The 11840-nt window shown below is 51.4% G+C and overlaps 1 protein-coding gene across 3 annotated transcripts in view; it reads right to left on the reverse strand.

Moving 5' to 3' along the window:
• The window catches only part of Lmna (lamin A/C), a 27765-nt gene extending 16406 nt beyond the window's left edge, over window positions 1-11359 (reverse strand). Inside the window, exons 1-2 of one of the 3 annotated variants that reach the window (XM_055625376.1) lie at window positions 11283-11359; window positions 3893-4691 (exon numbers count right to left, since the gene is read on the reverse strand). In XM_055625376.1, the coding sequence (XP_055481351.1) occupies window positions 3893-4248 (356 nt within the window). In that variant the 5' untranslated portion in view covers window positions 4249-4691; window positions 11283-11359. Of the gene's footprint in view, window positions 1-3892; window positions 5235-5490; window positions 6064-11282 lie in introns of those variants that run through there. The other 2 variants (XM_055625373.1, XM_055625372.1) reach the window with 2 other exon arrangements.
• Between the last annotated feature and the right edge of the window lie 481 nt (window positions 11360-11840).

Here is an 11840-nt window from a genome sequence, read left to right on the forward strand (position 1 = left end):
TGTGTGTGTGTGTGTGTGTGTGTGTGTGTGTGTGTGTGTGTGTGTGTGTGTGGTGATAGGGATCAGAGGGATCCAAGCCTGGGGGCGCTAGGCAGGCGCTGTGCCACAGAGCCACACCCTAGTTCTTATGCCACTCTAATTTTATATGTACATTGCTGGTTCAGAACCGTGGCTCCAGGTTTGACCAGTCTCTCTCTCTTTTTCCTTTTCCTTTTTTTTTTCTTTTGGTTTGTTTTTGGTTTTTTGAGACAGGGTTTCTCTGTGTAGCCTTGGCTGTCCTGGACTTGCTTTGTAGAACCAAGCTGGCCTCACACTCACGGTGATCTACCTGCCTCTGCCTCCCTCAGTCTTTTTTTTTTTAATAAAAAAATTACAGGTGTGTGTGTGTGTGTGTGTGTGTGTGTGTGTGTGTGTGTACAGTATATTGTGTGGTGCCCACAGGCCTGTGGAAACCAAAAGAAGGTGTCAGACAGCCTGGAGCTGGAGTTACAGGTGGTTGTAGGTTGCCCATGTTGCTGGGAACTGAACTCACGTCTTCTACAGAGCAGTCAGTGCTCAGAACTGCTGGACCACCTCTCTAGTACTAGTTATCCGTTCTTACAAGTGTAGGCGATGGCCTGGCATGGTGGCACATGTCTTTAGTCCCACCACTCCAGAAGCAGGGGCAGACAGATTTTTGTAAGTTGGAGGCCAGCCTAATCTACATATGGGGTTCCAGGGTAGTCAGGGCTACAAAATCAGACCCTGTCTCCAAAAAAATAAACAAACAAAAAAGCTGCGGGACTGCCTGGAGAGATGTCTCAGTGGTTAAGAGTGCTTGTTCTTGCAGAGGACACGGGTTTATTTCCCAGAACCCACATGGTGGCTCACAACCATCCAGCTCAGGGGAGTTTCCCAGTTTCAGGGGAGCTGATGCCTTCTCCTGACCGCCACAGGTACCAGGCATGCATGTGGTGTGCAAACACATATCCAGGCAAAATACTCATGCACATACAAAATGTAAGGATCCGGAGAAAAATAAGATAGTTTACTGAGGGCCGGCAAGCTGACTCAGCGAGTAAAAGCACTGGCCACCCAGCCTGATAAACTGAGTTCTACCCCTTGGACCTGTGTGGTGGAAGGAGAGATTCACCTCCTGCACATGACCCTCTGACCTCCATTTGTGTCATTTTTCACAAAGAACAGAGTACTGAACACTAAGCAAGAGGGCAGCGAGTTGAATAATATATACAGTCCAGCCTGCATCCTATTGTTTGCTTGGCTTTTGTTTTGTTATGCTTTGCTTGTGCCAGGGTCCCACCATAGCCCTGGCTAACCTTGTAAGCAAGGCTAGCCTGGCCTAAACTTACGGTGGTCCTCCTGCCTCTGCCTCCTGTGTGCTAGAATTACTATCAGAGGTTTAGGCAAGGAGACAAGAGACTATCAAGAAGGTTTTCTGGGTAAGAGTGCTTGCTGCCAAACCTGATGACATGAGTTCAATCCTCAAGCCCCACATTAGGTAGGAGAGAACCAAATTCCCCATGTGTGTTCTGCCTATGTACGCTGTGGCGTATATGCACATACACACTCTCTCACACACTTAAATAAACCTAAAGAGGGAGGCAGGACAGGGACCCCAGGATGCTGAAGAGAGGACAGAGGCGCCAACGTCTGTGGCCTACACCCTGTCTCCTGCTGTCTCTTATAAAGCCATAGGGCAGGAGGGGCTGCCTCTGAGTCATTCATGCAGCTGTCCTGCTGGGAGTAAGGCGGACCCAGCCCTAAGCCTGGGGTGAGCTTCCCCTGGCTTTCAACTGTCCCCTTCTCCAAGCTAACATGTCTAACCTCTTGAAGTGGGTGAAAGAGGGAAGGAGAGTGTTGTTTTGTTTTCTCTCTGAAATTTACAGTTCAGCTGGAAAAGAAGGGATCTGTGAGCCTGTGAGTGAGGTTGAGAGACTCAAGTTGGTTGGGCTGTGCCAAAGATTGTCACAGGGTCTCATAGACAGTTGTGTCTAACTCCAAGCCTAACCTTGAACTCTGAGCTCTAATTAAACATTAAACTGGTCACCTTTCCCTACTGGCCTGGTGGGAAGACTTGGACAATGCCTGTCTTCCTCCCCAAACTTTGTTCAGGCCATTTCTCCAACTCAGCCTGAGCTCAACAGCCACGAAAAGAGCAGCAGCCATGCCTCTTCCTACAGTGGCCAGAGAAGGGCTGACGGCCTGCCTCAGTTCTCTTGGCCTCCACTCCACCAGCCTGGACGAGTGTGGTGCCCACCTCCATTCCGGAAGCCCAGCCTCCTCAGTTAGCAGCAGTAAAGACTAGAGGCAGGTGGCTAAATTATAAAAAGTCCACACCGCACCCGGCCCCGGCACACACCACCTGGTGTCCAGGCCTGGACAGCTGCACCAGGAGGCAGAAGATAAACAAGCTATAGGCTCTACTGACCTGTTTCCCATCAACACTCTCCCCAGATCTGCTACACAAGTTCTTCACAGGGATCTGCAAGAGCTCTGGTGACTGATCTAACTAGTTTAGATAGCTCACTAGATAACCTACTATGCTCCTCTAGCTTGCCTCAAGTATTTCTTGGTAAGTTGTTCATATCCCTGATGGAAAGAAGACAGGCCAGTCCTTTTAGCAGAGAGAGAGGCTGGACCCATCTGCTCACACAACTCCCATTTACACTTGAGAAAGCAATGGGTGATGGGTTTGCCATATTCACCACATAGGGATGGGGTAGAATGACCAACCACAGGCACACAGTGGGTTTTGGGAGATGATAGAAAAAGAAAAAAGAGCTACCAGCCCCTTGGGTATCCACAAGCACTTTCAATGCTCTTCAGCTTGAGTCTAGCATAGGAGAAAGGACCAAGGAGCAGGGAACCAAAGGGAGACTAGGAGAAAGGCCTTAAACTTCCAGGCTTTGGAAGGCCTTTTTACAAAGAAGGTGGAGTCAAGTAGGGTGGAGCCGGGTGGGGCAGGGGTGGATGGAGAGGGAGTGGTTTGCAGTTCCTTAACGGCTGGATTTCAAAAATGTCATTGTATTCCAGCAGTTAAATAAGGCGAGATCATCAGCAGCTGAGAGGATGGGCCAAAGTCAAGTCTGGCTTGGCTAGGAAAATGAAAGTGGCTCACTGGCTGAGAGAGGAAAGGACAAAGCTTCCAGACCTTGAAGTCACCACGCAGAGAGGGCTGGGATTCGGGTGTCCCAGACCCAGGCATAACAGAATTTCTTGAGCCATTAGCCTCTGTGCCCAGTCTCCCCCGCCCCCTTGCATTCCTAGGCCAGGCAGGCCAAGGACTGTGGGATCTGCAGGGGAACAGATCTTCTGGAGTACTTTCTGGTGGGCCTGAGAGTCTAGGAGAAGTCCAGACATTCCCAACTCCTAGAAAGAACCAGGAGAAGGTCATGCTAACACAGCCACGGGGGAAGGGAGCCATGCTGCCTTGATGACCTCTCTACAGTACCACTGGACAAATGTCACTGTGGGAGCTATGTTTTAGTGGACATCATGTGTTCAGAGCCACATTGGGCAAAACTGGCAAAGTGCCAAACTTGCCAAGACAGTTCTAGTGAAACCCTTTTACCCATTCCGATGTGTCCTGGGTGTTGAGAGTTCCAAGACCTGGTAGAGCCAGTTCTGCGTTTCTCGGCCCATCCCCCAAGCTCCAAATGGCTGTAAAGTCCCACCTTGACAGAGTGGGGCCCTGTCGCCAAACCTACGTGATCCCAAGGCCCCGCCGGTCTTTACAATCCCCTACTCTGTCATAGAGACTCCCTCCTTTCTGTGTCCTATCTTAACTATTCCCCTTGGCACTGCCAGTCACCCGCGGGAAGCAGTTCCGGGGAGGGAGAGGACTAAGTGGCCAGTTACTGCTGCCTCCCGGTGCCAGCCGGGCCTCACTCACCGTGCCTTCAACTCCTTGAATTCCTCACGCACTTTGCTCAACTCCAGCTGCAGGCGAGCGCGCTCCTTAGCCACAGAGTCAAGGGTCTTGCGGGCGTCCCCCAGTTCGGCCTCGTAGGCCGCCTTGATGCCGGACACCTCGCGGCTGACCACCTCTTCAGACTCGGTGATGCGAAGGCGCAGCCCTGCGTTCTCCGTCTCAAGAGAGCGCACGCGATCGATGTATACAGCCAGGCGGTCATTGAGCTCTTGCAGGTCCTCCTTCTCCTGCAGCCGGGTGATCCGAGTGGGCGACAGCGGGGTAGAGCTGGCCTGCGCCCCACTACGGGTGGTGCGCCGCTGGGACGGGGTCTCCATGGCCGGCAGGGTGGCAGTGCTGCCCGCTGGGCAGGGGTCCCGAGAAGGGCGCGGGACTCAACCAGAAGGAGAGAGGCTGCTCAGGGGCACGGCGAGCCGGCGACGGGCTCTAAGCTCGTCACTGGCAGGCGTGGAGATCTGGGCCGGGAGCTGGCGCACCTCGGGATCTGGGTTGGCTGATGTAGAGGCTGAGGCTGCGTTCCCGCGAACACTGAGTCACTGACAGCCGGGCAAAGGCTCTAATAGGCCCTCCTCTACAGGGGGTGGATCCACGGCTCTTAAAGGAGCCATTCCATACCCAAAGGGGCGGGGGCAGGCATGGTGAGGAGGGGCCAGGACTGCCACGCCTCACCCTCTTCAGAACACCCCTTTCTGGCCCGGGGCTTCACAGTGTTGGTTCCTGCCTACTCAACTCCTTCAGCTCCAAGCTTGCCTTTGGCCTTCTGTAGTAAAGGGCAGAGCCAAGAATGTGAGTGGGTGGGCAAAGGGTAGTGGCGAGAGACCAGGGTAAGTAGGTGCAAAGTGAGGGAGAGGGCCAGGCTTTGCCATGGAGCCAAGGAAGAGGGGGGAGGGCTGAGGATGGCGCCCATCAGTGACTCACCCCTCTTCCACCACTGGCTCCCCTCCCCTCGGTAGTAATAGTGAGTCACCTCTCCCCCGCACAGGGGCGGCCCATTCAGGGCTGCATTTCAGTATGCCGGGAGGGGGATGGCCAAGGAACGCCTGGGTTTTTAGGTGACTGAGGAATTACTTTATATCCTCAAGTTTGGTGCAAAGATCAAGGACGTTTTTTACAGACACAATTCCTTTATATTTCTGCCTTTAAAACCAAGCTTGGGCGGGCATGGTGGCACACACCTGTAATCCCGGCACTCAAGAGGCAGAGGCAATCAGGTCTCTGTGCAATCTAGGCCAGCTTGGTCTACAAAGGGAGACCAGGATAGCCAAGGCTACACAGAGAGACCCTGTCTCTAAAACAAAACAGAAAAACAAAAAACAGGCATTGGGCTTTAGATCTAAGCCACAAGCTTTAGTCCCCAAGAGATGGCCAAGAATAGAAGCCAGGAGCCAGCCCTTCCCATTTCCCACCCCCTTCATTTGAACCGAGACAGTTGGAAAAAAGGGGCTGTTGAAATCTCTCCTCTTCAGCCCCTTTCTGCAGCCTACTCCACCCAACCAACTCCAAGACTGTACTTTTTTCCAGAACTGTACTTATTTTAATGGATAATTTAAAACAGATACCAGAGCTGTACGTGCATTCATCACATAGCCAGGACACCGGGTTCCAGATTTTTGTGGCTTTAAGAAGGGCCTGAAAAGGGGAACGGATGGAGTGGGGAGGACAGTTAAAGCAGGGTCTCCATCCTGGTTGCATTGCAAAAGAGAACAGTGGGAGCAAGAAAAGCAAAGCTACCCCCTCTTCAGCCACTGCAAGCCAGTTATTGGTGGGCCTAGACCATCTCCCAAAACAGTTACCCTGGTCCCCCAGGTTCCTTGTCCAGGTTCTTCAACCTCCATCAAAGACTCCTCTGATCAGCTGTGTAGTCCTCTCCTACACAGCTGTAACCCTAGCCTGAGTTGGACTAGCCCTTCCTCCTCTGCTGCAATGGTGCCTTCCCGTTTACTCATGAAGCACTCAGGGTGTTGGTTAGCTTGCCAATTCCTACAGTTCCTGGATATCAGGGCTGACCAGGCTATGGGCTTGAGTTGGGATTTTTTTGGTTTTTGTTTGTTTGTTTTTCAAGTAGAGTTTCTCTGTGTAGCTGTCCTAGAACTTGCTAGGTAGACCAGGCTGGCCTCAGACTCTAGAGACCCGCCTGGCTCTGCTTCCCGAGTGCTGGGATTAAAGGCGTGCACCACCACCGCCAGCCAGGCTCTATGAATTCTTATTTCTGTGAGGGTGACTGGGCAGTATGGTGAAGACCCAGGATGCATCTAGGTGAGGAGACCTAGGACACGGCTTCCTTTCGCTGCAGTCACCCTCAAGTTGTGCATTGCCACTCAACTTCCTAGACAGAAAAACAGTAGAAGACTCTCTTTTGCTTCTCCATGTCCCAGAAGCAGAGGCGAGTGAAACGTGAGGGCTGAGGCTCATGCTGTTCCCACTGCCTCCGCCCTTCCTAACCCCCCTTCCCTTCCTGGCTTCAGTGACAAACCCACAGTTAACCCTTCTTATCCTGCCAACCCCCATTTTATGGAAAAGATACAGAGGAGCGTTTTCACCCCAAACTGCAAACTGCACTGTTACCAAAGGCTCTATGTCACCACTACAGTCAAGATGGCCTCAATCCCAAATCTAAACTTCAGAGGCAGTCTTTGATCTGAGTGTTCCACCCTAATTCTGTGTCCCAAAGACCTGAATCTGCTCTTCCTCTGTGAAAGCACAGATCATCAATGTGGAAAGCTGCAGAAGAGAGAAGGGGAGGCTAGGGATGATGGCGGACAAACAGCTCTCAACCCTGCCCTCTCATTTAATGTGTGGCATGAACTCTGAACTGGCCTTCTCTGGTCCTCAATTGTCACACAAGCAAAATGGCCATCAAAGACCTGAGGACTGGGCTCCCAAGCTGTGGAGTTCTGCAAACCATGCCTCGGGGCAGCAGCAGGACCCTGCTTGGCATCAAGGGAGCCTCTTCCCACTGGCAGAGAAGGATCAAAACCAAGAAGAAAGTGTGGTTAAAGAACAGCCTGGAACTCCAAACTGGATAATGAATCCCACATGAAACTCATAAGTCTGAGACCTGAAGAACTGCTGGAATCTATCGATGGAGCCTAAGGGATTGTTTGGCACTTGCCATCACAACCAAGGGCCTTAAGGAGGGTGCTGCTTGGTGCACCTGGCCTCCTTCTGTAACTCCCCACCCTGGGAGTGCTGTGAGGGACAGGAGGGACCGAGCCTGGATCACCTGTGTACTGGTCCACAAGAGGAACTCCGTGTCCTTTAAGGAACAAATGTGTCTGGCCCTGTCACTTTTAGCTGAGCAACTTGGATAGGTTATTTCATGTTTTAGAATCTCAGTTTTCTCCACCTGTAAAACGAAGCAGCTGTGAAAATGCAGGTAACACACACTGCAAGGAAAGTCCCTGCTGAAGGTAGCTTAGGGCTGCCACAGATGTGCCTCGAGTGCAGATGGAGAATTTACTTGTTCAAACAAATATTTATCGAGAACCTACTATGTACCAAGTTTTTTCCTAGGGACTAGAGATTCAACAATGAATAAAACACATTAAAAAAAAAATGGAACTGGGAAGCCAAGTTTGGTGGCGCACACCTTTAATCCCAGCGCTTGGGAGGCAGGGACAGGAGGATCTCTGAATTCTAGGCCAACCTGGTCTACATAGTGAGTTTCAGGCCATTGTGGGCTACACAGTGAGATCCTGCCTCAAAATAAATAAATAAAGTAAAACAGAATGGGCTGGACATAGAGCTCAGCAGTAAGGTGCTGTGTAACACGGGCAAGTCCACACATACATGACACACAGCTAGACAAACATACATGTGAACAGCCACACTGCAGATATACACACATGCGGACAGATACAAACACACACATACATTTACACAGACAGACAGGCAGACGGACACACATAAAACCAACAACAACCACAATAAAAACACCGAAAAGCAAAAAACACAGTTAAAAACTCCTGCACTCCTGGAACTGCCATTGTGACATTTTAGTGGAGGTAAGACAGTAAACAAAAGGCAGAATTCCATAAGTTGGTGGCTGTTGTGAGCATGAAAGTACAAGGCGAAATAGTGCTCAGCGAGTAACTCACACGTCTATGGTCTATGAGCTTCTTTTACTTAACCATGTCATATGTAGCAAAGGATGATCTTGAACTTCTGACCCTCCTGCCTCTACTTTCAAAGGGCTGGGATTACAAGCATGCTTTACCGTGCCTGGCTTACACAGTGCTGGACATTGGACCCAGCGCTATGTGCTTGGGAGGCAAGCACTCAGCCCATAGAGCTACACCCTAGTACCCCTTCTGCAACTATTGAGATCTGCCTACCTACCGAGTGCTGGGATTAAAGGCATGCCCCACCACACCCAGCTCACATGATTTTTATGATTAATTTTGTGTCTGTGTGTGTGTGCTGTGTATAGGTGGGCACACACGCACAGCATGAGCGTGGAAGTCAGAGAATGACTTTGTGGCACAGGTTCTCTTCTGTCCCCGTGTGTGTTCCGGGACTTGAGCTCAGGTCACCAGGCTTGTGCGGCTAGTCCCTTTCCTTGTCACATAGCCAGTCCCTCTAAAACCCTCATCTTTGTGTTTTCATGACACTTCTAATGTGGATCAAATAAATGCATGGGTTGGAGAGCATCGAACCCTAAGCTTCATGGTGTCTGCTGTTCCCCTAATCAGACAGCAAGTAGGCAGCAGGAAGTTAGCTCAACCCACAGCCTTGTGCAAGCCTAGGGCATGCTTTACTACCTTCTGCCAGCACTTGTGTGGGAGGTGCAGGGAGTGGACCTGTGCCAGAAGAATTCTGTGTAGAGGTCTGAAATGAGAAAAAGCAGATGTGTGGCCTGGCCTCGTGGGGTAGCAACTGGGAGGTGTGAATGAAGGGACAGGACGGAGAGGTGGGAGGTGGAGGTGGGATCTCACGCTGAGAGAGAGTCCTAAGCAGAGGATTCTAGCTGCTAGACAGGGCTTGATAAGGAGATAAGGAGAGCATTGAGAACACGAAGGAACGAGGGGCAGGGGGTAACCCAGGCCTGTAGTTTTAGCTACTCAGGAGGTAGCAGCAGGTAGACATTTTGAGGTTGCAGCCAACAGACAACAACAAAACAGACGTACTGGCCTTAGCAAGAGCTGTGCTCAACTGGGTGGCGTGGGCTCAGCAGAGGGCTGCAGGCAGAAGGTTGCAGAGGCGCACTAATAATGACGGATGCAGGGGTGTTGATGAATGCCTCCTGCTGCTACCCAGCTATTCACGCATGTGTCTAGGACAGGTCAGCAAAGCAGACACATTATTAGTTCTGTTGTGCAGATAAGAAAAGTGAAGCCCAGAAATTTAAGTTATCCATGTAACATAGGGCTTGTCAACCCTGGCCCCATAGCTGTTTCCAGCCAGGCAACTCTCTCTCATGGGAGAGACTGCACAGAGTGAGATATTTCCAGCATCTCAGAATATTGTTTACTGAATGCCAATAGTACTTCTGTCCCCAGTTAGGGTAATCAGAAAACATCTGCAGACACTGCAAATATCCCTAGGGGAGGACCACATCACCTCCATCTAAGAATCACTTGTCTAATGTCATATGGTTAGTAGCAAAACTGGAATTTTAATACAGGTTAGTCTGGCTCCAAGGCTGAGATCTTAACAAGAGGCTTCGATCCTGGGGAGGGAGAGGAGTCAGGCAGAACCTCACCACTGGAAAGGCAGTTTTGCTCCCTCACGAGGTGGGAAGGGTTGGCTCCCCGGAGGAGAGAGGTGGTGCTGATTTGGGAATCCCTTCAGAGTGAGCTCTTGAGGGCTGTCCTTGACGTAACTCTGTCTTTGATTACAGGGTCCATGACCAAACACTGCTGGACTGATGAATCATGTGTGCACAGTGATAGTCACTGCAGCTACAGTGGGAGAGCACACCCATTCTTCAAGTGACTTCGAGTGGCAGGCACCCGGCCACGTGGAAGTGGATCTGTCTAACCTTCACCTTGACCTTATGAGGCAAGCATTATTATCTGCACTCTCGGTGTGCCAGGAACCCCAAACTCTGAGAGGTTGAGAAACTGGCAGGGAAAAATCAAGGGGGAAAGTTCCCACTGGGACTTAGGAATGATGCAAACTCCTCGCTGGCTCTGGCAGAGGAGGGCTGGGACAAGGGTGGTCCTTAAAGGTGATTGACAGCTATTTGTAAAGCTTGCAGGCCTCTCATTTGCATGAAGTCTCATCAGAACTCCAATATATTAAGCAACAGAGGCAGAAACCTCTCTAGTTGGCCATTTGGAGTCCCTTTCTGGTAGTCCCTTGCACCTCCCTTAAGAGGTCTCAAAACCCTGAGGAATAAGCCCTGATCTTCATAGATGGGCTTCCGAAAGCCGGCATGGTGGCACAGCTGTGTAATCCTAGTGTTTGGGAGGTGAAAACAGAAGGATCAGAAGTTCAAAGTCATCCTTGGCTACATAGCAAGTTTAAGGTCAACACAAACTAAATGAGACTATAATTGTTGCTGTTTTGTTTTTTCCGAGATAGGTTTCTGTTTGTAGCCCTGACTGTCCCATAGATCAGGCTCCAACTCACAGAGATCTGCCTGCCTCTGCCTCCTGAGAGCTGGGATTAAAGGCTATGAGCTATCACCCTGGCAGGAAACTATCTTTAAAAAAAAAAAAAAAGGTGAAAAGCCAGGTGTAGTGGTGCATGTCTTTAAACACAGCACTCCAGAGACAGATGCAGGCCTGGTCTACAAAGTGAGTTCCAGGAAGCCACACTGAGAAAGCCTGTCTGGAAAACACACAAACAAACAAACTTGACACCTGAGGGCTGAGAATCAAAAAGACTTGACCAGGGTGGGCCAGACTTCCCCGGGATAGGCTCTGAGCCTAGACCTCACGGCCTGAGCAAAGAGGGCAGCTGTCTGGAGCCAGTGCACCGCCAGGCTGGCACTGCCCTTCCTATGAAATTGGAGGCAGCTGAGCTCGCTGCTCCAGCCAGGAGGGTAGGTGCAGCTGGAGGAGAGTGGCCCGTCCACTCACACCTCACACTTAATCAGGTCTCCGGATTGGCAGCCCTTTCACAATCAAAAGCCTCTCTGAGGAGCATAAGCAAGCACCATCATTTCCACATTATAGATAAAAGAATGGGAGGCTTGGCTAACTTAACTGATTTGCCCAAGGCCACATAGCTCCCAGGTGACATAAGAAAGCTGCAAACATTAGGCAGGCACCAAACCCAACGACAAATTGTAGTGTGCCCAGGAGCTAGCTCCTAACTAGGAGGCGCTCCATGTCCGCATTCCAAATCACCTCCCCCACCCTCCACTTGGGTGCCTCTCGCTCTCCTGGACTGCCTCAGCACTCACCACTCTCCAGTACACACCAGACTAGACCAAAATAAAGATCAGGGTTGGGGCGGAAGGCTTTCCTCAGCGCCCGCTTTCCTCTCCACCCCAAGTCCCTGCAGCACCAGCTCGGGGGCGGGGGTGGGGGTGGGGGAGACTGAACGGAAAGGGCAGGACGGGGGCGGGGCACGTGATTGCCCGTCCTCCAGCGACTGGATCGGGGCGGGCCTCCCGGCTGCTCCTCGGCGGGCCGCTCCCTTCACTGCCTGCGGCTGCAGAGCAGAAGACGGGTGACGCACGCTACTGCGTGTGGGCGGCCACATGTGAGCCTCTGTGTTTCTGTGTGTGTGTGGTTGCTGGGGCCTCCCCGGCCTCCTAAATGGGGGTTTCCTTTCCCTGTTGCCAAGGAAACAAACAGAAGCGCCACAACTGCACGATGCCAGCACGAAAAAAGGGTCGGTTCACCGCAGCCCCCAACATTTCCAGGAACTTGGGGCTGGGGGTGGGGAGAGGGAATCCTTGTCTAGGTAACCAAAATGTTTGTGAGGCCTAGAACGAGGGTGGACAATTCTGTTCTGC

The sequence above is a fragment of the Psammomys obesus genome, unplaced genomic scaffold, assembly GCF_907164565.1.
Source record: "Psammomys obesus unplaced genomic scaffold, mPsaObe1.curated_primary_1811, whole genome shotgun sequence".
Taxonomy (NCBI): domain Eukaryota; kingdom Metazoa; phylum Chordata; class Mammalia; order Rodentia; family Muridae; genus Psammomys; species Psammomys obesus.